General features: G+C 38.6%; 3 protein-coding genes across 5 annotated transcripts; 1 reads left to right on the top strand and 2 right to left on the bottom strand.

Annotated features, from left to right (window-relative positions):
- Nucleotides 1–96: 96 nt before the first annotated feature.
- Nucleotides 97–15,845, top strand: LOC125662577 (uncharacterized). 3 transcript variants are annotated; one of them, XM_056146905.1, is made up of 4 exons: nucleotides 2,500–2,568; nucleotides 2,757–2,822; nucleotides 9,825–11,636; nucleotides 12,673–15,845. In XM_056146905.1, exons 3-4 carry the CDS (start codon nucleotides 11,588–11,590, stop codon nucleotides 13,647–13,649), a joined length of 1,026 nt encoding a protein of 341 aa, XP_056002880.1. In that variant the 5' UTR covers nucleotides 2,500–2,568; nucleotides 2,757–2,822; nucleotides 9,825–11,587; the 3' UTR covers nucleotides 13,650–15,845. The 3 variants fall into 3 exon arrangements, with proteins under 3 accessions (XP_056002881.1, XP_056002880.1, XP_056002879.1); XM_056146906.1 differs by lacking the exons at nucleotides 2,500–2,568; nucleotides 2,757–2,822 and adding an exon at nucleotides 97–328; XM_056146904.1 differs by lacking the exon at nucleotides 2,500–2,568 and having other exon boundaries at nucleotides 2,597–2,822.
- Nucleotides 6,220–7,113, bottom strand: LOC125662266 (uncharacterized). Its single transcript, XM_048894438.2, has one exon. It carries the CDS (start codon nucleotides 7,111–7,113, stop codon nucleotides 6,220–6,222), a length of 894 nt encoding a protein of 297 aa, XP_048750395.2.
- LOC125662267 (uncharacterized) lies at nucleotides 7,624–8,556 on the bottom strand. Its single transcript, XM_048894439.2, has 2 exons — nucleotides 8,404–8,556; nucleotides 7,624–8,115 (listed from the first exon to the last, which is right to left on the bottom strand). The coding sequence occupies exons 1-2, from the start codon at nucleotides 8,554–8,556 to the stop codon at nucleotides 7,624–7,626; spliced, it is 645 nt and encodes a 214-aa protein (XP_048750396.2).
- Nucleotides 15,846–19,576: the final 3,731 nt, after the last annotated feature.

Below are 19,576 nucleotides of genomic sequence, written 5' to 3' on the forward strand. Positions count from 1 at the left end.
AATGATTTTTACTAAATGCCGTACTGCGAAAACCGCTGTGTTACACAACAATTCTACATTTAACTTGGCTTAGGTACACAAAATTAGAATTACTTTATCAACAGCACATATCCATGTTTAACGGGACAATGGAAATATCATGTGTATGACTTCTTCAGTAAACACAGATGTTGTGGATATGTACGTTTACGAGGAACTATAAATAAAACGTTTGTCATCGGAGAACACGGGACACTCCACTATGGACGTGAATTGGATAATGTCCAGAGAAACCGAAGACATGTGTTAATAGTCAACAATTTAACCACCATTCCGTAGTGTTGATAAGGTAAACAATCACATTCATCCCCTTTCTCTCTCGTTACATGGTCTCTATCGCACAGCTGTATACACTATGATACCGAAACAAGATTTAAAGGGACAGGGATATCCAGTGCACGGAGCGCTGAAGTATAGTGAAGGTTTGTCGACGGAAGCCAATATATGTCAAAGTATAGAATTAAGGTGGCAGGGGACAGTTTCTTTGGTTCTGAACCATGTGGGTAGGGTGTACACATCAAAGTCAGATTATGACAGACTAATGAAAAATCATATTTCCCTTTTATGTCAATACTTGTATTTCATATTTGTGTAGTTAATAAATTATGACCCTAAATTACATGTAGTCTATAAATACTGGTGCTGGTGCACACAAATGTTCTGAGCAGGTTCCCCTTTTTTGCTTTGATTTTTATTCATTTGGCGTAATCCACACCACCCCGCACACCATCAAGGTACCAAACATGGGGATGTAGATACTGTGCACAATTAAGAACCCTATCTGCCCTTCTCAAAAATCTGTCTTTCATATGGGGTCATCCACCTTCCCTCTGAGCTACAGACCTTTTGCTAGACCCTGCATGTTTTCACCGGAATTTCTTCAGCAACTGACAACGTGTCTTAGTTTCCTATTTACACCCATCTATATGCTAGGAATCATGATGACACCGACATGTTGTATATGAACATTTTTTATTAAGCACTCAGCTACATTTGACATGCATCCTAAAATTATTGTATACATTTTTATAGATGTAATATGACTTCAAATATGGGATATTTCCAATTTTTTAGAAAGTTAACCCGGTCTATAGTGCGAAACTGTCCCCTGCTACCTAATATTCATTTATCTGGCGACCGCCACTTAATTTATCTGGCGTCCGCCTCTTCATTTATCTGGCGACATTCAACTCCTCTCTCTTTCTCTCTTCCCAAATGAAAGGGATGGAATCCCTGTACTCTCCCTCTCCAATATATTATAATATGTATATGTCATATAATTCATAGCATTATTATCTGTCGATTGTGCTCTTAATTTACAAAGCTATATAACTGTTCATGATATGAAATGTTGACATATTTGGGCAAGAGGAAATCTTCATGTGTACTTGATATACTAACGCATCAGACACAGAGAACCAGATGGCTGCCTCTGCACTTCTTTGACAACGCCCATTTCCGTTATTTCACATGTACAATACGACATCTTGGCGGATATATAAAGAAGTTATATTTACGCACATGTGACATTCAAAATCAATTTTGATAGTGAATTCTCTATATAATTGGCATGTTAATTGTTTACAAATCTTACTCGTGCTAATTGCCTCTTGACACGTGCTCATTACCTCTTTGCCGCTGCTTTGTTTTCCGAACTAGTGACCTCTGAGGTCAATGCACATCGGATATTAGGAGCGGGAATTACTTACAGGATGACAATGATTCATAAATGGGCATTGCTTGCTGATTGGACAGGTTTATTGCCTCAAATTCACTTTGATTCTATAAAGTTATATATATTTAATTAAAATATGATGAATATTTTTTTTATTTTAACTTGAATGGTGCACCGTGGACTACGTTAAGGCAAAATATAAGTCAAATGGTTTTCTGAAAATTTTCTCAATACGGATACGGATTTTGCACTGAAGGTCTAACGGGTGTATGTTGTACCTTTTGCAGCAATCAGAACTCATCGAATGTCTCACGCACTCGACATCGATCTGGGATGCATCCATGAGTGAATTTGATACGCTGATAGCTATGACATATGTTGCGTAGTGTAATGGTCTGTGACGTCATAGTAGACAATACATCGAATTCATTCATTTATGCCATCGTATTACAAACAAGATCTATGTCGAAAACGCGAGACATTCGAGGAGTTCCGATTGTTTTGTGCGATACCCCTGTTGTTCACACAGTTTCGGAGACAGGGCAATACCAAACCTTAATTATGTCTGACGCCGTGGCGTCAGATGATAAGATCGAAGTCATATAAAGAAGACAATAGTCCAATACTTTAGGATAATCATGCAGTTTCCTATGATAATTGAACAGAAAATTTAGTCCAAATTTATATCACCTTATCATGTCGGTGAAGAACAATAACTCGTGTATTTAGTAACTATTCTACCTTCTACGTTCACATTATTTACAGAGAAAATGCGTATCTTTATATATATACCTATTCCGGGTTCCCCGAAACTGATATCTACGTGATCTCAAAAAGGTATACACTATAAAAGGGTACGGTACAACTTTTCTAAACTCATGTATTTTCTTAATTGCAGCGCATGTGTGCGTTTTAATTTTGTTTATATTTCTTTATTTCCATTTTTTGTTGAAGTCACATCTTGTCAGCACTTTCAAAAATTCTCCTCTTAAATGTGATGAATGCCTAAGGGATGTAACAGTGAGTCTTTTTTATCGTTCAGCAATTGGCCTTGATTAAAAGTGAGAGGGAGCTAACGTTCGGATAAAATTGGAAGTCAATTGCACTGGTAAGCTTTGTCACGATATAAAAACATTTCAATACTGCGGTCATAAGCGTCATGTATAGGTCTTAAGCTGTGACAGTTCATCAAAACCGGGTGACGTCTCTATATCAGTGAAAAAATGTCGAATGGGACGCAGAATATACACGACCCCCCCCCCTCACCCACCGAAAATCGTCTTACTGAATGTTAGAGAATGCGAGGAAAGTTGTATCACTAAATTTCTTGTCGTATCCGACTAACAGAACTTGGAAAAGAAAAAAAAATTGAGTGGAAAAGATAATCAATACGGCTATTATGAAATATTCTAGCGTGTCTCAGATCTTGCTGTAATGAAAGTATTGTTTACTAGTGCATATCAAACATAGTATTAAATTATATTTCGACATATCTAAAGCTGGGGGTTTGATATCCATCTTTATACATGCTGGTCAGTGCATTCATCTTTGGTAGTTATAAAAATCCCATACATGGCGAATTTTACTTCTGTACAGGTCTTCATTTGTAAACCGTAGGCGAGTATTTATGTTCAGTTGATCAATATTTTACTTGTATTAAAGTCATCTACAAACCGTGCGCGATCGTTTGCTTTATTTGATCATATTTTATTTGGATGTTTAAAACTAAATTGCAGGATTTCTCGAATATTAGATTGATATCATTGTGTACCATTTTAAATCACTAAATCGTAGATGCTTCTGGAATCGCTCATACATTGTAATAGTTGTTAGTGAGATAACGACATTCAATGTGTCTAGCCATTTTATCAAGTTATCTGTGGTGTACATTACGTTAGCTTAGCATTATCTGTGATTTAATATGAACCTTTTTCCAATTCGTTTGCCAAAAAATTGATTATTATCTTTGATCAATAGTTTCTAGTTGTAGTAGGTTATGTCAATACATTACGTAAGCTCGTTGATTACATCTATCTTTTATCTCGTGAGGGTTAGAACAAGGCCTCAGTACTCCTTGCTTATCGTAAGAGGTGACTGAAAAACCGGGAAAACCGAGACCGCGAAAACCGAGCAGGTGTGGCACGATAAAGATCCCTTCCTGTTCGAAGGGTGTAAGCGGCTAGCATAGGCCTAAATTTTGCAGCCATTCATCGGCAATGGTGACGTCTCCATTTGATTGAAATATTCTCGAGAGGGAGGTTAAACAATATGCAGTTGATCTTTTCTAACTCTTAATTTTATATTCTTTATATGGGCTATGGTATTGACCACTGTTCATTATCTTCACTATTTCATCAAATTCGTATCTAGAGCTGATAGAATAGAATGCTTTACTTGCGGGACTTGGAAGCTGGTAGTGGGGAATATATTGCTATGGGTCAGAATCACCCTTAAAACAACAAAATTTACTAACAAATGCAAATAGACAGTTAATGAGATTTATTTTCAATTAATAATTGAAAGAAAATTAAATTGTGACAATAGCGAAATACTAACTTACGGTAGTTAAACAATAAATATAAAAATGAACGCCGAACTGAATCTATACACACAAAATATTTACTTCCAAAATCCTAGCTCCTATTAAAAACTGTCCAAATGCCTATTGTTCATCTAATCGGAGTTTATTTTATAAAAAGAAGTCAGTGTATTTATAATGATCATGAATTTTCTAGTATAATATTGAATGACAATATTGCGTCAGTTTTCTACTAAAGAAGTAAAGGCCGATTGATTGATTGATTGATGTTTTCCCCCACACTCAAAATTCTTTTCAGTTATATGGTGCCGCCCAAGTTTTATTGGTGGAGGAGAGAACCCAGATACAATGTACCTGGGAAGAGACCACCGACCTTCCGAAAGTAAACTAGGAAACTTTCTCACTTAACGGCTCGAGCAGGATTCAAACCCGCGCCGGCAATGGTGCGAGGTCATGTGATTTTAAGCGCGATACTCTAACCGAATAAACATCGAAGTCTAGAACAATCAAGGTCACCTATTACAGGTTATTTTCAGAGATTGTGGAGCTGGTAGTGGGAAATGCATTACTTTCCGGGACTGGGGAGCTGGTAGTGGGAAATGTATTACTTTCGGGGACTGGGGAGCTGGTAGTGAGGAAAGTATTGCTTTAGGGGAGTAGGGAGCTGGTAGTGATTAATGCATTACTTTCGAGGACTGGGGAGCTTGAAGTGCGGAAGGCATTACTTTCGGGGACTGGGGAGCTGGTACTAGGGCATATATTATTTTCGGGGACTGAGCAGCTGGTAGTGAGGAATACATTATTTTAGGGGACTGGGGAGCTTGTCGTTGGGAATGCATTACTTTTAGGGACTGGGGAGCATGTAGTGGGGGGATGCATTACTTTCGGGGACTGGGGAGCTGGTACTAGGGAATGAATTACTTTCGGAGACTGAGGAGCTTGTAGTAGGGAATGCAATATTTTCGGGGACTGGGAGCTAGTGGTGGGGAATGCATTACTTTCGTGGACTGGGGAGCTGGAAGTGGGGAATGCAATACTTTCAGGGACTAAGGAGCTGGTACTAGAAAATGCATTGCTTTCGGGGACTTGGGAGCTGGTAGTGGGAAATGCATTACTTTCAGGGACTGAGGAGCTGGTACTAGGGAAGACATTACTTTCGGGAACTTGGGGCTGGTAGTGGGGAATGCATTACTTTGGCGGACTGGGGAGCTAGTAGTGGGGAATGCATTACTTTCGGGGAGTGGGAGCTGGTAGTAAGGAATGCATTAATTTCGGGGACTAGGGAGCTGGTAGTGATAAATGCATTACTTTCGGGAACTGGGGAACTGGTAGTTGGGAATGCATTAGTTTCGGGGATTGGGGAGCTGGTACTAAGGAATGTATTACTTTCGGGACTTGGGAGCTGGTAGTGAGGAATGCATTGCTTTAGGGGAGTAGGGAGCTGGTAGTGAGGAATGTATTACCTTCGGGGACTGGGGAGCTTGAAGTGCGGAATGCATTACTTTCGGGGAATAGGGAGCTGGTACTAGGGCATATATTATTTTCGGGGACTGAGCAGCTGGTAGTGAGGAATACATTATTTTCGGGGACTGGGGAGCTTGTCGTTGGGAATGCATTACTTTCGGGGAGTAGGGAGCTGGTAGTGAGGAATGCATTACTTTCGGGGACTTGTGAGCTTGAAGTGCGGAATGCATTACTTTCGGGGACTGGGGAGCTGGTACTAGGGCATATATTATTTTCGGGGACTGAGCAGCTGGTAGTGAGGAATACATTATTTTCGGGGACTGGGGAGCTAGTATTGGGGAATGCATTACTTTCGGGGACTGGGGAGCTGGAAGTGGGGAATGCAATGCTTCCAGGGACTAAGGAGCTGGTACTAGGGAATACATTGCTTTCGGGGACTTGGGAGCTGGTAGTGGGAAATGCATTACTTTCGGGGACTGAGGAGCTGGTACTAGGGAAGACATTACTTTCGGGAACTTGGGGCTGGTAGTGGGGAATGCAATACTTTCCGGGACTGGGAAGCTGGTAGTGGGGAATGCATTACTTTCGCGGACTGGGGAGCTTGAAGTGCGGAATGCATTACTATCGGGGACTGGGGAGCTGGTATTGAGCAATGTATTACTTTCGGGGACTGGGAAGCTAGTAGTGGGGAAAACATTACTTTCGGGGACTGGGGAGCTAGTAGTGGGGAATCTATTACTATCGGGGACTGGGGAGTTGGTACTATGAAAGACATCACTTTCGGGGACTGGGGAGCTGGTAGTGAGGAATGCACTACTTTCGGGGACTGTGGAGCTTGTAGTTGGAATGCATTACTTTCGGGGACTGGGGAGCTGGTAGTGGGAAATGTACTACTTTCGTGGCCCGGGGAGCTGGTACTCAGAAATATTTTATTTTTGGGGACTGGGGAGCTGGTAATAAAGAATACATTTTTTTCGGGGACTTTGGAGCTGATGGTGGGGAATGCATTACTTTCGGGGACTAGGGAGCTGGTAGTGGCGAATGCATTACTCTCGGGGACTTGGTAACTGGTACTAGGGAATGTATTATTTACGGGGAATGGGGAGCTGGTAGTGAGAAATACATTACCTTCGGGAACTAGGAAGCTGGTACTAGGGAATACATTACTTTCGGGGACTGGGGAGGTGGTACTCAGAAATATTTTATTTTCGGGGACTGGGGAGCTGGTAATAAAGAATACATTTTTTTCGGGGACTGTGGAGCTGATGGTGGGGAATGCATTACTTTCGGGGACTAGGGAGCTGGTAGTGGCGAATGCATTACTCTCGGGGACTTGGTAACTGGTACTAGGGAATGTATTATTTACGGGGAATGGGGAGCTGGTAGTGAGGAACATTACCTTCGGGAACTAGGAAGCTGGTACTAGGGAATACATTACTTTCGGGGACTGGGGAGGTGGTACTAGGGAAGGCTTTACTTTCAGGGACTGGGGAGCTTGTAGTGGGGAATGGATTACTTTCAGAGACTAGGGAGCTGGTACTAAGAAATGCATTGCGTTCGGGGACTGGGGAGCTGGTAGTGGGGAATGCATTACTTTCGGGAACTTAGAAGCTGGTAGTGAGAAATGCATTACTTGGGAACTGGTACTTGGGAACTGGTACTTGGGAATGTATTATTTACGGGGAATGGGGAGCTTGTAGTGGGGAATACATTACTATCGGGGACTGGGGAGGTGGTGGTGAGAAATACATTACTTTCAGGGACTGGGGAGCTGGTACTATGGACTACATTACTTTCGGGAACTGGGGAGCTGGTAGTGGGGAATGCATTACTATCGGGGACTGGTGATCTGGTATTGAGCAATATATTACTTTCGGGGACTTGGAAGCTAGTAGAGGGGAAGACATTACTTTCGGGGACTGGGGGTTGGTAGTGGGGAATGGACTAATTTCGGGGACTGTGGAGCTGGTACTAGGGAATGCCTTACTTTCGGGGACTGGCGAGCTGGTAGTGAGGAATGCACTACTTTCGGGAACTGGGGAGCTTGTAGTTGGAATGCATTACTCTCGGGGACTTGGGAGGTGGTAGTAGGAAATACATTACTTCCGTTGCCTGGGGAGCTGGTACTAAGGAATATATTATTTTCGGGGACTGGGGAGCTGGTAATAAGGAATATATTATTTTCGGAAACTGGGGAGCTGGTAGTGGGGAATACATTATTTTTGGGGACTGGGGAGCTGGTAGTAGGGAATGCATTACTTTCGGGGACTGGGGAGCTAGTAGTGGGGAATGCATTACTATCGGGGACTGGGGAGCTGGTAGTGGGGTTTGCACTACTTTCGTGGCTGGGGAGCTGGTAGTGGGGAATGCACTGCTTTCGGGGACTGGGGAGCTTGTACTAGGGAATGAATTACTTTCGGGGACTGGGTAGGTGGTACTAAGGAATACATTACTTTCGGGGACTGGAGAGCTGGTAGTGGGGAATGAAATACTTTCGGGGACTGGGGAGCTGGTAGTGGCGAATACATTACTTTTGGGGTTGGGGAGCTGGTAGTGGCGAATACACTACTTTCGGGGACTGGGGAGCTGATAGAGGCGAATGCATTACTTTCGGGGACTGGGGAGCAGGTACTAGTGCATATATTATTTTCGGGGACTAAAGAGCTTGCAGTGAGGAATACATTACTTTCGGGAACTGGAGTGCTTGTAGTGGGGAATGTATTAATTTCAGGGACGGGGGAGCTGGTAGTGGCGAGTACAATAATTTCGGGGACTGTGGAGCTGATACTAGGGAATGCATTACTTTCGGGGTCTGGGGGGCTGGTAGTGGGGAATGCATTACTTCCGCGGAATGAGAAGCTGGTTATGAGGATAACGATACAATCCTTCAATAGTGCGAGTGTGGGTTAGGGAAATTCTACTGAGGGGAGAATATTCCTAGTCCAAGATGAGGATTTGCCGAGTCCTAGAAAGCAAATCTTGTTGCAGAGGTGAAATTTCCCTATCCCACACGAGTAAAAAAATGAGGATTTATTTTTCTTACGTTTTATCCACATTTTAGGACAGCAATTCAAAAGCGTTGATATAATAACAAATCAGGAAAATCTTCATCTGAACTCCAATGCAAAAAAACTAATTCGGATTTCAAACATTTCGGTTAAGCATCACTGAAGAGACATTATTTGTCGAAATGCGCATCTGGTGCATCAAAATTGGTACCGTATAAGTTTTACATTATGACCCGTGGGTGGAGGTATCTGCTGGTGGACTGTTAGTCTCCGATGGTCTCTACAGCCCAGTAGCTAAGTACTTCGTTACTAGCTTGAAGATACGGATGTATATTTAATTGCGGTGATAAAATTTTGAAATTCATTTCAAAATTAAGGATTATCTCCCTCACGCATAGCTCTTATCCTTAGACGAATTTGACTCCACTTTTTTGGCATTCTGTTTTCCCCTATAATAGCTTTAGCAAGTTTATTGTTATTTCGGATTTCAAACATTTCGATTGAGCATCACTGAAGAGACATTATTTGTCGAATTGCACATCTGGTACATAAAAATTGGTACCGTATAAGTTTTACATTAAACAGGCAGAGCATGCATATCCGAAAATGGTTTACACTACAACTGTAAACTAAAAATGCCAAGGTTGTAAAGAAGCTATATCAAATTAAAATTCAAAGAAAACATTACAAAATATTTATTTCACTGTGTAACGCAAATCATAGACAATGTATGGCGTCACAGGCAATGATGTCGCAGCAGGGTAAGGCAGACAAATCGCACATGGGTAAAGTCAATCTCCAACTGATGATAATTGGAGGAATTGCTTTCGAGGACTGTGAAAATGGTTGTGGGAAATGCATTACTTCTGAGGACTAGGGAAGTGGTAGTGACAACACACCACTTACGGGGACTGGGGAGCTGGTAGATGGACATGGGTGTCTTTAGCAATAGTCACAAGATATATATTTAGCTTTTGTCCATTTTTGAAAAGAGGTAAAGACATTCAACGGTTTTATAGTTTTCGGAAACTTTCGGTGTTTTACAAATTACTTGAACATGAGCCAGTGCATGCTGTTTCTATTTTTATTTTCATTCCAGAATAAACCGCATTAACCTGATGCAATAGGTAAGGAACATCTCATTTCCATCAAATCTGCGCATTTTTAAGATTTTTAGACGGAGGCTGACAGGCGGTCCACCTATTACTCCTGACTTGTAAGTCATCGTGTTGGACAACACCTACGCAGCAGAGTTAAGGTGTTCCGAGTAAAGTTAAAACAAACATCATACAATGTACCTCCGTGCACTTCATACTATATGACGTCATAATATAAAAGTACGTCATGACGTACTGTATCGCGGGGAAAATGTCATAATATTTTCTAGCTATTTACTGCCCTTATCTAGTGTTCAAGCTGTATGTGTTTAAATATGTTTGTCAGATGATTTTTTACCAGTTTTCTTCGATAATATGTCTCATATTTTTATATATAGTATGTGCACGAAAGACTGTAAAATAATCTTTACATCACTTTGTGACCTTGATATCGCCCCCGATGTGTATAGCCATTTGGAATAAAGAAAACCAACGCATGTACATATCGACTCGGTACAGATGGAAGATGACAATATTTTATTTCGATCAAGGCATATTCAGAAAGGTAACTAGATGCAGATTTAGGATTTTGATACGGAAGGTACAATATTCTGCCTCGTTTAGATACGATTTGGATGTAAATATGGAAAGTGCCCAACATTTGAGTTGAGATTATGGAAATTACTATATTTGAGAGGATATTGTACCGATCCGTATTACTCTTTAAATTTACCATATCAATGTCGACATATCAAGCCCAAACTGCAAATGATTTGAGTGCATCTTTCACCTGTACCGAGGTGATAAACAACAAAAAGTCTAGCGGATAAAAATAGCTCTACGTGACCTGTATGACGACCTAATAGTTAAGCAAAGTATTTCCCCACGTGATACGATGTTTGTTTATGTATTGACAAACGATTTTTACTAAAAATATGCGACGCTTAAAATAATTTTACGTTTATATGAATATGCTTTTATTACGTGTTATTTTACTCGGGACACCTTAGCCGCACTGTGTAGTGTAAGCACTAGCTGTAGGTTGAAGCTGTAGATTTAAGCTGTAGGGTTAAGCTGTAGATTTAAGTAGTAGATTTAAGCTACTTACTTGATATCGCTCCATTTGACCATGTACTTGCGGTAAAGCCCACCTTTTTTATCCCGAGAGCTTCTACGAAATGACATTTTCCTGAGAAAGTATTTTTTTTATTATAGACCTATAGAAGACGAATTCGAAACCTTGCGGTTAGTAAATTAATGAAATCTCGGAATTCCATGAGGACAGCTTGTGTCGGTTTCTGAACAGATCTGAACTCGCGTGATTGTATGCTTGCTAGGCTTTTCAATGATCTCGCTTTATAAATATACTCTTATCATTTGCGTTGATTATTACAACTTAGAGTTTCTCTTTCAACAAGCTTCGCGTCAAATTAATAATTGATATAAAATTTAAAGATGAGAACAATTAAAAAAAATAATATGTTGATAATTTGAAAGTGTTTGAATGGTGGATTGAATAGCGTATTGTACATTATTGATACGTAAATATGAGACAGGCTCTCTCTCTCTCTCTCTCTCTCTCTCTCTCTCTCTCTCTCTCTCTCTCTCCCCCCCCCCCTCTCTCTCTCTCTCTCTCTCTCTCTCTCTCTCTCTCTCTCTCTCTCTCTTAAATCAAATATCATCTGTGGTTTTATTCTGTATCTGTGAAATAAGCCATTGTTTTTTATGAATATCAGTGTTCCAGAGTTGTTTTAGGCCCAAAAGCATGGAGGATGAAAGATCCGTAAAATTGGAACAAGGATTAAAACGGAAAAGTAAGTACCGGGCAAATCCACATCCATATGAATGATTATTATACCTCATAATGTTTTTTGCTATATAAATGGTAGGTGAATAAAAATTTGCTATTTCTTCTGGATAACGCTAGCCATGAAATAGTTTTTGAACTATCTGCCCTAGGTCAATAGTCTCAAAACTATTTACCGGATGCTATATTTTCCCGCTTTTTCTTTTCTGTGACGTCAAGATCTGATAAATCTAATTTAGTTTACCACTCGGATCACCTCGGTCGATTCCATCTAATGGCGAATTGTAGTTTACTTCACTTTGGTATACATTCAGACACATGTAAAGTCTACTTTGGTATAATAAAACACCTATTTACTTATTATTTGGACAATAGCAATTTATTGCCCCCCTCGACGGTAACTATATCCGAAGGCGGAAATAGTTGCTGTCTTGGGGACAATAAACTTACCATTATCCTCATAGCCAGTAAATATGTGTATACTAACTAATTAGCGGTTGCAATGGCGTAGTGATTAGACCAACGGGTTACACTCGTCTTTTTCCGTGAACCCGATTTGCGGTCACGGAAATAGCCGAGTACTTACGATTGATGGTTAGAGTGTTCGGTTCGCAACTGAAAGTATTTGGTTCTATTCTCAATCTCGATGCAGCGTCAAACTTCAAACGCTTGATAGAGACAGTGATTTTTCCTTCGCCGCGACATGACGTTTTAAGGTCCGAAAGACCCATGATTCTCACTTAAATGCTGAGCGTTTGGCGAAGTAGAAAACACTACCTCTGTTATGCCACGAGCGGAGTTCGACCTCACGACCTCCTGGTTATGAAGCGATTGCTCTTCCACTGAGCTTCACCGAACTGCTACGCTGCTTTCAATTTCTAAACCATTGTAACTTGAATACTGTGAATTTCGTTCAGTTTAAAAAGAATATAACTGAAATTATGATGTTCCTGTGCAACACTTAATGAAATCAACTTCGTCCTATTTCTAGATAATTGATATCTGGATATATTAATAACGAATTTGAACAACTTAATCAACAGGAACTGATGAATTTGTCCACAATAAAAAATCAAGATGGGACACACTTAAAAACAAGAATGAAAAAACATCGAAATCTACGACAGAGGAATATTCAGAGATCAATGGCCCTTCAGAGAAAATAGTTCAAAAGTCATTAAGCCCAATTAAGTGGAAGCATATCATTGAAGGGATTAGGGAAGACGACGGATCATTAAGGGAGGGAACACTATCCATACCATCGCATTCTGGCAAACATGGATCTTCTTCAAAATATTCAAAACAAGAGTCTGTACCAGTTGAAATCCCAGTAAACCGAGCCGATACGGGGTTACACGGTGAGAACGATTCTGTAGAAAGATATTTCTTTGCCAACCAGAGGACCACGACATGCGTAAAGGATAGAGTAACGGTTGCAAATATATTAGAGACATCTGATATAAAACCCGAGGTACATATTGAACAGCTCGTAGAGGCGACAACTAACAACGATAACAAGGATCTTGAAATTTCTGGTACGTCGACACAGCTTGACAATGATGAAACAGAGGGGAAACAGGATGAATATATTTATAGAATACTTCGCTTTAGAGAAGGTTATACGGGGGGTCTTCGTCCGAAAAATATATCATCTGAAATAAGTATAGAGAAACATGTTGCGGAAGGAAGCAAAGGCACTAAATCCAAATATATTTCCTGTTGTAAAACGCTTGAAGGCGTAGAAGAACTTGGAGAAATTACGAACGAATCCAAACGGGTACGTCGTGTTGTAAAGATCAATGTCACAAAAATTAGAAAGCATAGCAGCGATATTGAAATCATAGACCTGACGGACACAAAGATTCGAAGAAAACATATTGATCCTGACTCAAAAGCGTGGGGATATGCAGAAAGGTTTGAGGAAGTAATTCTAAGTCCCGCTTCGCACATTCCACCGGAATATGTCAAATATATTGGCAAAATTCGACACAGAACATTTACGCGAATTGATGATGCATAATGTGTAAAATACTACATGCATTATCATGAGACATTTAAAGTACGGCAAAATTAATATTATTTCTGATTTTCTAGAAAATATCAATACGATGTCTGTTATGAAATGACCTGTATAGACCATGGATAAAGCAGGTCTTCTGTACTAATGTTCTAAAATGCACACATGAAATTAGAATTTTGCTTTATAGTTTATACACCTTGCGATTGAACAATGTCTACACCGTGTGTGATATAACAATTCCTACACCGTGTGTGATAAAACAATGCTTACACCGTGTGATTAACCAATGCTTAGACCGTGTGTGATAGAAGAATAACTACACCTTCTGTGATATAACAATGGTTACACTTTGCTTTATAGTTTATACAACGTGTGATTGAACAATGCCTACACCGTGTGATAGAACAATCACTACACCGTGTGATTGAACAAAGCCTACGTCTTGCGTGATAGAACAATGCCTACGCAACTAGGTTAAGGGCTTCCATAGTAAAATGCACAATAATCATGGGGTGAAATTGCACTTCAAATTCACAAGTATCATTACACTTCTTACGGTTAAACACTGAAACGATACTACCGATATGTTGACTACGAATGAGCTACCGTGAATTCCCTTCATGGTAATTTCCTGTTACGTCAGTTGAATATCACGTAACACTTTATTTTGGAAAACAGCAAGCGGTCCTACTTGTGAACAAAAGTTCAGATTCATGCGGATAACCAGCTAAATGTTTATTGAAATACTCAGAAAAGAATAAAAATCCTTAACCTGAAAAGTGTTGGGAACAAATGCATACTCAAACTAAACATGCTATAATTTAACAACATATCAACAGTCATCAGGGAATTACCGGAGTTGTCCACATTCTTATACATATCATACCGTTAATATACAAGACAGAAAGTGTTCCCCGTACTTTTCAAACGCGTGTATATGTCTAGATAATATGTCAGAAAAATCATATTGTTTTTTGTAGCAAATGAACCTGAACTTTCGGACTGTTTCTGTAGTATGTAATTATCTATGTACATGAAGGAAAATTTAAACGCATTAGTCATTCAGATTAGGGGCGATGTCAAGGTCACAATATAATATGAATATCACTTCCGTGCATACTATATATTAAAACGGGAGAATGATTTGATATCATAAAGGAATAATGTAAATAATCATTTGACAAAATATGTTTTCACGTATACAGCTTATCACCTGATAACAGTAGTAAATAACGACAAAATATTATGACACTTTCCCCGCGATACAACTATCAGAACATATACGCTGTGAACTGAGCTGCATACACCGTATGTGATAAAACAATGCCTACACCGTGTGTTGTTAAACAATGCCTACATCGTGTGTGATAGAACAATGCCTACACCGTGTATGATAGAACAATGCCTACACCGTGTGTGATAGAGCAATGCCTACCCCGTGTGATTAAACAATGCCTGCACCGTGTGTGATAGAACAATGCCTTCCCCGTGTGATTGAACAATACCTACACCGTGTGTGATTAAACAATGCCTACACCATATGTGATTAAACACAAAGAACAATGCTTGCACCGTTTGATAGAATGATACTTACACCGTTTGATACAGCAATGCCTACACCGTGTGTAATTAAACAATCCCTACACCGAGTATGATAGAACAATGCTTACATCGTTTGATAGAACAATGCATACACCGTTTGAGAAAAAATGCCAACACCGTATGCAATTAAACAATGCATATGCCGTGTGTGATTAAATAATGCCTGCATTATGTGTGATTAAACGATGTCTAACACCGTGTGTGATTAAACAATGCCTACACAGTGTGTGATACAACAATGCCTACATTGTGTGTGCTAGAACAATACCTACACTATGTGATTGAACAATGCCTACACTGTGTGTGATAGAACAATGCCTACACTATGTGATTGAACAATGTCTACACTGTGTGTGATAGAACAATGCCTACACCGTATGTGATAGAACAATATTTACACTGTGTGTGATAGAACAATACCTACACCGTATGTGATAGAACAATGCCTACACTGTGTGTGATAGAACAGTGCCTACACTATGTGATTGAACAATGTCTACACCACATGATTAAACAATACCTGTAAAGCATTAATCATATCGTAAAGTTTCACTAATGTATCTGCTTTGCAATTAAAATTGGTATAATGTTAAATAGGTTCTGTTTGGATTTAGAAGATATGTCATTGGTAACTAGTGATATGTAATGTTATTCAGTTATCATGGTTCTCGGGGGCTAGCCCTGTATGCCTCTTTGCTTCCGTCCTCCCGTCGATAGTCAGAAGAAGACATTTGTCAAAGGTTACAATCATCATAAGATTCTGAATGCATAAATATGGGGTGTTGCTAAAACGAGGAACGGAAAACAGAACGGAAGACGGAACAGAACAAATTTTATGCAATAATGTTATGAGGAAAGCAAAAGGCTTATTATGAACAAGGCAAGCAGCTATTGCAAAGAGAAGAGGGAGTCGTACTCATAATCCACCATTTCATATTAATACCTCATACTAATGTATTATTGTGAATCTATAAATGGTAGATTTTGTGGATGCATGTACCAACAGGCACTTTCTTGATATTTGGCATAATAAGTTTTAATAAAGATATTAAACAAGCGCTTGTTGGTACCATCCCTTTTCCCGGCTTTGTCACCCCCTCCCCCTGCCCCGATTGTGACAGTATGTTTTTTTCACAAATGAAGAAAACAAAATAAACATGTTAAAAAAAACTTGAATTATAATTGAACGTATTTCAAATTATATTAATTTATTCTAACTGCTACCTTTAGAAAATATGTTATCAGATAATCCTCCCCCGAAAACAACATTGTAAAATATGAACTATTTTTTAGCACCCCCCCCCCCAACATTCGTATTTTTTATTTTTTAAATCGAACGTGCTTTTAGTCGATCTAGATGTGTTTAAGTTAATTGATTTTGAATTTAGTTCTACACCTGGTACAATATGCATTTGTGTATCAAATCAAATTTTAAAGCAAATGAGTTAGTTGTGGAAAAAAAAGTTTGCCTCATTGGGGATAAATCTATGTGAAAGTTCGTACATTTACCGATATCCTGCGGATTAGGGTTGAAACTGAGGAGATACAGTGGGAAAGAAATATTGAAACAGAATCAATGTAAACTAAGATGAAGTTTACGACCAATAGTAAGAGGAATCAAGATATTTATTTCGTAATATATGAAATAGCTAAAAGGCTAACACATAATGTGTGGTTGAATCGATTTAAAAGTCATCTGATTATTAATCTAAATGCTAATCTATACAAGTATTTAGCTTATAAATGAACTGCCAGAGGTCATCCATATTTAGGATTGGAGTGCTGCGGTCACTAAGTGCCAGTTAAAAATGATAAATCAAACACAAGGTATTCAACTTATCGACTTAATAAGATCAAAGGTTAACGCTGTTTATACACCCCACACTCCCTGTTGTAAGCACACCCATTATTTTGTGTAAATACATGTACATGTACATTAATGACGTTTTGTCACGGGGGATATAAACCACGCATGTTCTTTTCATTCTCCACCCATAGGTATTACTGCTCGCTAATACCTCTGTCAGTGCCGACATTTCATTTTTTTGTAAACCGCTTTGTAAATTATTATACAAACATTTTAATTTCTAATTTTTAAAGAATAATTCTGAGCTTTCTAAAATTCGTAATATTAAATGATATTTCTATTTTTCCCTTGTGGGTAATGAAAACATAAACTATTTCAATGTTTGCATAATTACTTGGTCGATTAGGAAGACAAAAAGATGAATTGAAATATGTTACATTTCAGAAAATATAGAGTTGATTCTTACGATAATGCTTGAATATACATTTACGTGCAAGTCTTTGTATGCTGGAAGTTACTCTAGTAGTGGCAGTTTATTGTACGAATACTCAAGACCAAGGAAATAAGCACAACCTCCGAGTGTTCCCACATTGTGTATAAGGAATACAAATATTGTGAGGGAAAGAGGGGGATGTGAACATGTTACTATACTAACGTGGAAAGAATAGGGATGAAAATTGAATATAACGCATGCAGTTAAGGGTACGTGACATCAACTTCACATGGAACTATTTGTTTACAAAATAAATCATAAAGTCATTTCAGGTTAACAAAACTGCCACCAGTATACAAAGAAATGATTCCTTGACATGAAATGTGAAATATACTATTATAGGTTGTAATTTACACTATTGCTATTTTGTTCAACCCCTTATATTCAGTTCTACATAGGACAACGTTTCAATTCCAGGAAAGTTGCTATTTCATACGAATTCGTACTTTCGGTTTTGGTACAGTATCTATTTTGATAAACAACACCCGTTTGAAAACGTCAGTCCTAAATTTAATTACACAAGAATTATTACTGATTAATCATTATATTTATCAGAGGTATATTTAGAAATTAATCAAGCAATGCTTAACTTTAACAAGAAACTGTATTATTTGCTTTACCAATTTAAAGGTTTGTGGTATGCATTGACTAAAGTGAGGAAGGTATATGCGTTAGGAATTTTAGATTTAAGGTTTTTGGTGGTTGTACAATAATATGGGATTTTTATAGTGCCTAGACATAATGCGCTCTAAATTGCTATGTTTTATGGATGTATCTGTATCTCTCTGTCGATTTACAGCGCATTCTGTATACGCAGTATAGAAGTATGTTTACAATCTGATATATCCGGAGTTTACCTCAGAAGTACAGGACTATAGAGAATATCATCTATGTTGCGTGTACCGGAGTTAGTATTAACGCTAGAGCCATGGATTATCATAATGAAATATTGTTTAAATTAACGCTAGAGCAGCCATTGTCGGGAATCAAAACTAATTTCAAAATGCATCTTATATAACGAGAAAGGCCATTAGCTACTGAGATAACCGGTTAAACATCTAACAGACATTGATACATCACTGATGTACAGTATACAGCTTTCCATTAATTACGCAATAAATGAATATGACGATGTGTTATTACTTCTTAGATAACAAACAAGGATTGAACTGTTTTAAAAAAAAAAGAAATTACAAGTTAGAGGGATGCTCACTCCTCTTATGCACCTGACCCCACCTATGAAATATCCTGGCGGCCCTGTTTCCCCAGCTCTCTATTTTGTATTTCTTATAGGAGTTAAGATGATGACCGTTGTTCGTTATTTTCACCTTTCATCTATCTGCGTTCATAACATTATATTACTTAGTACCTCTTCAACACGGATATGATATTTTTCGATTCAATACATATATTGTAAACTCCTTTACATATGTATATTTTATACACTGTTTTACGGTTATGAGAATAAAAGTAAATTAAACGAACAGTGATGAATATCATGTCTCATTAAAAATACAAAATTAACAGAAGGGCAAACACGACCCCTGGACACAACTTAGGTGTCTAGTGGGCATATACATCTCATGTTGATCGGTCACACTCACAGTGAGCCTTCCGTCTTGATCAGAGTAACTCGTACTCCAAATCAGTATATGAAGAACGGCCTAACAATTAGTATGAACCGCCTTAGTCAGCATTCGACAGTTTGCATTTACAAAGATCATTATAACAAACATAAAATTTGTAACGATAAACTGCTGACTTTTAAACTCTTGTAACATTCATGTATTTGTCAATAACATGCCTCCATAATAATCATTCTTTAAATTTAGACTAATTTTCTATTTTACTCTATTATCAGTATTATCAGACAATAAAGATCTCGTTTTCACCACAACCCCAATATGTCCAATAAAAAAATGGAACTTTACAAAGTGCGGAATATAAATCAATCGTTTGCAAAATTGACCAAAATACCTTTGCCCACAAAATTTGAGGTACATTAATTTACACATTTTGTAATAT

This window comes from Ostrea edulis, chromosome 8 (assembly GCF_947568905.1).
Source record: "Ostrea edulis chromosome 8, xbOstEdul1.1, whole genome shotgun sequence".
Taxonomy (NCBI): Eukaryota; Metazoa; Mollusca; class Bivalvia; order Ostreida; family Ostreidae; genus Ostrea; species Ostrea edulis.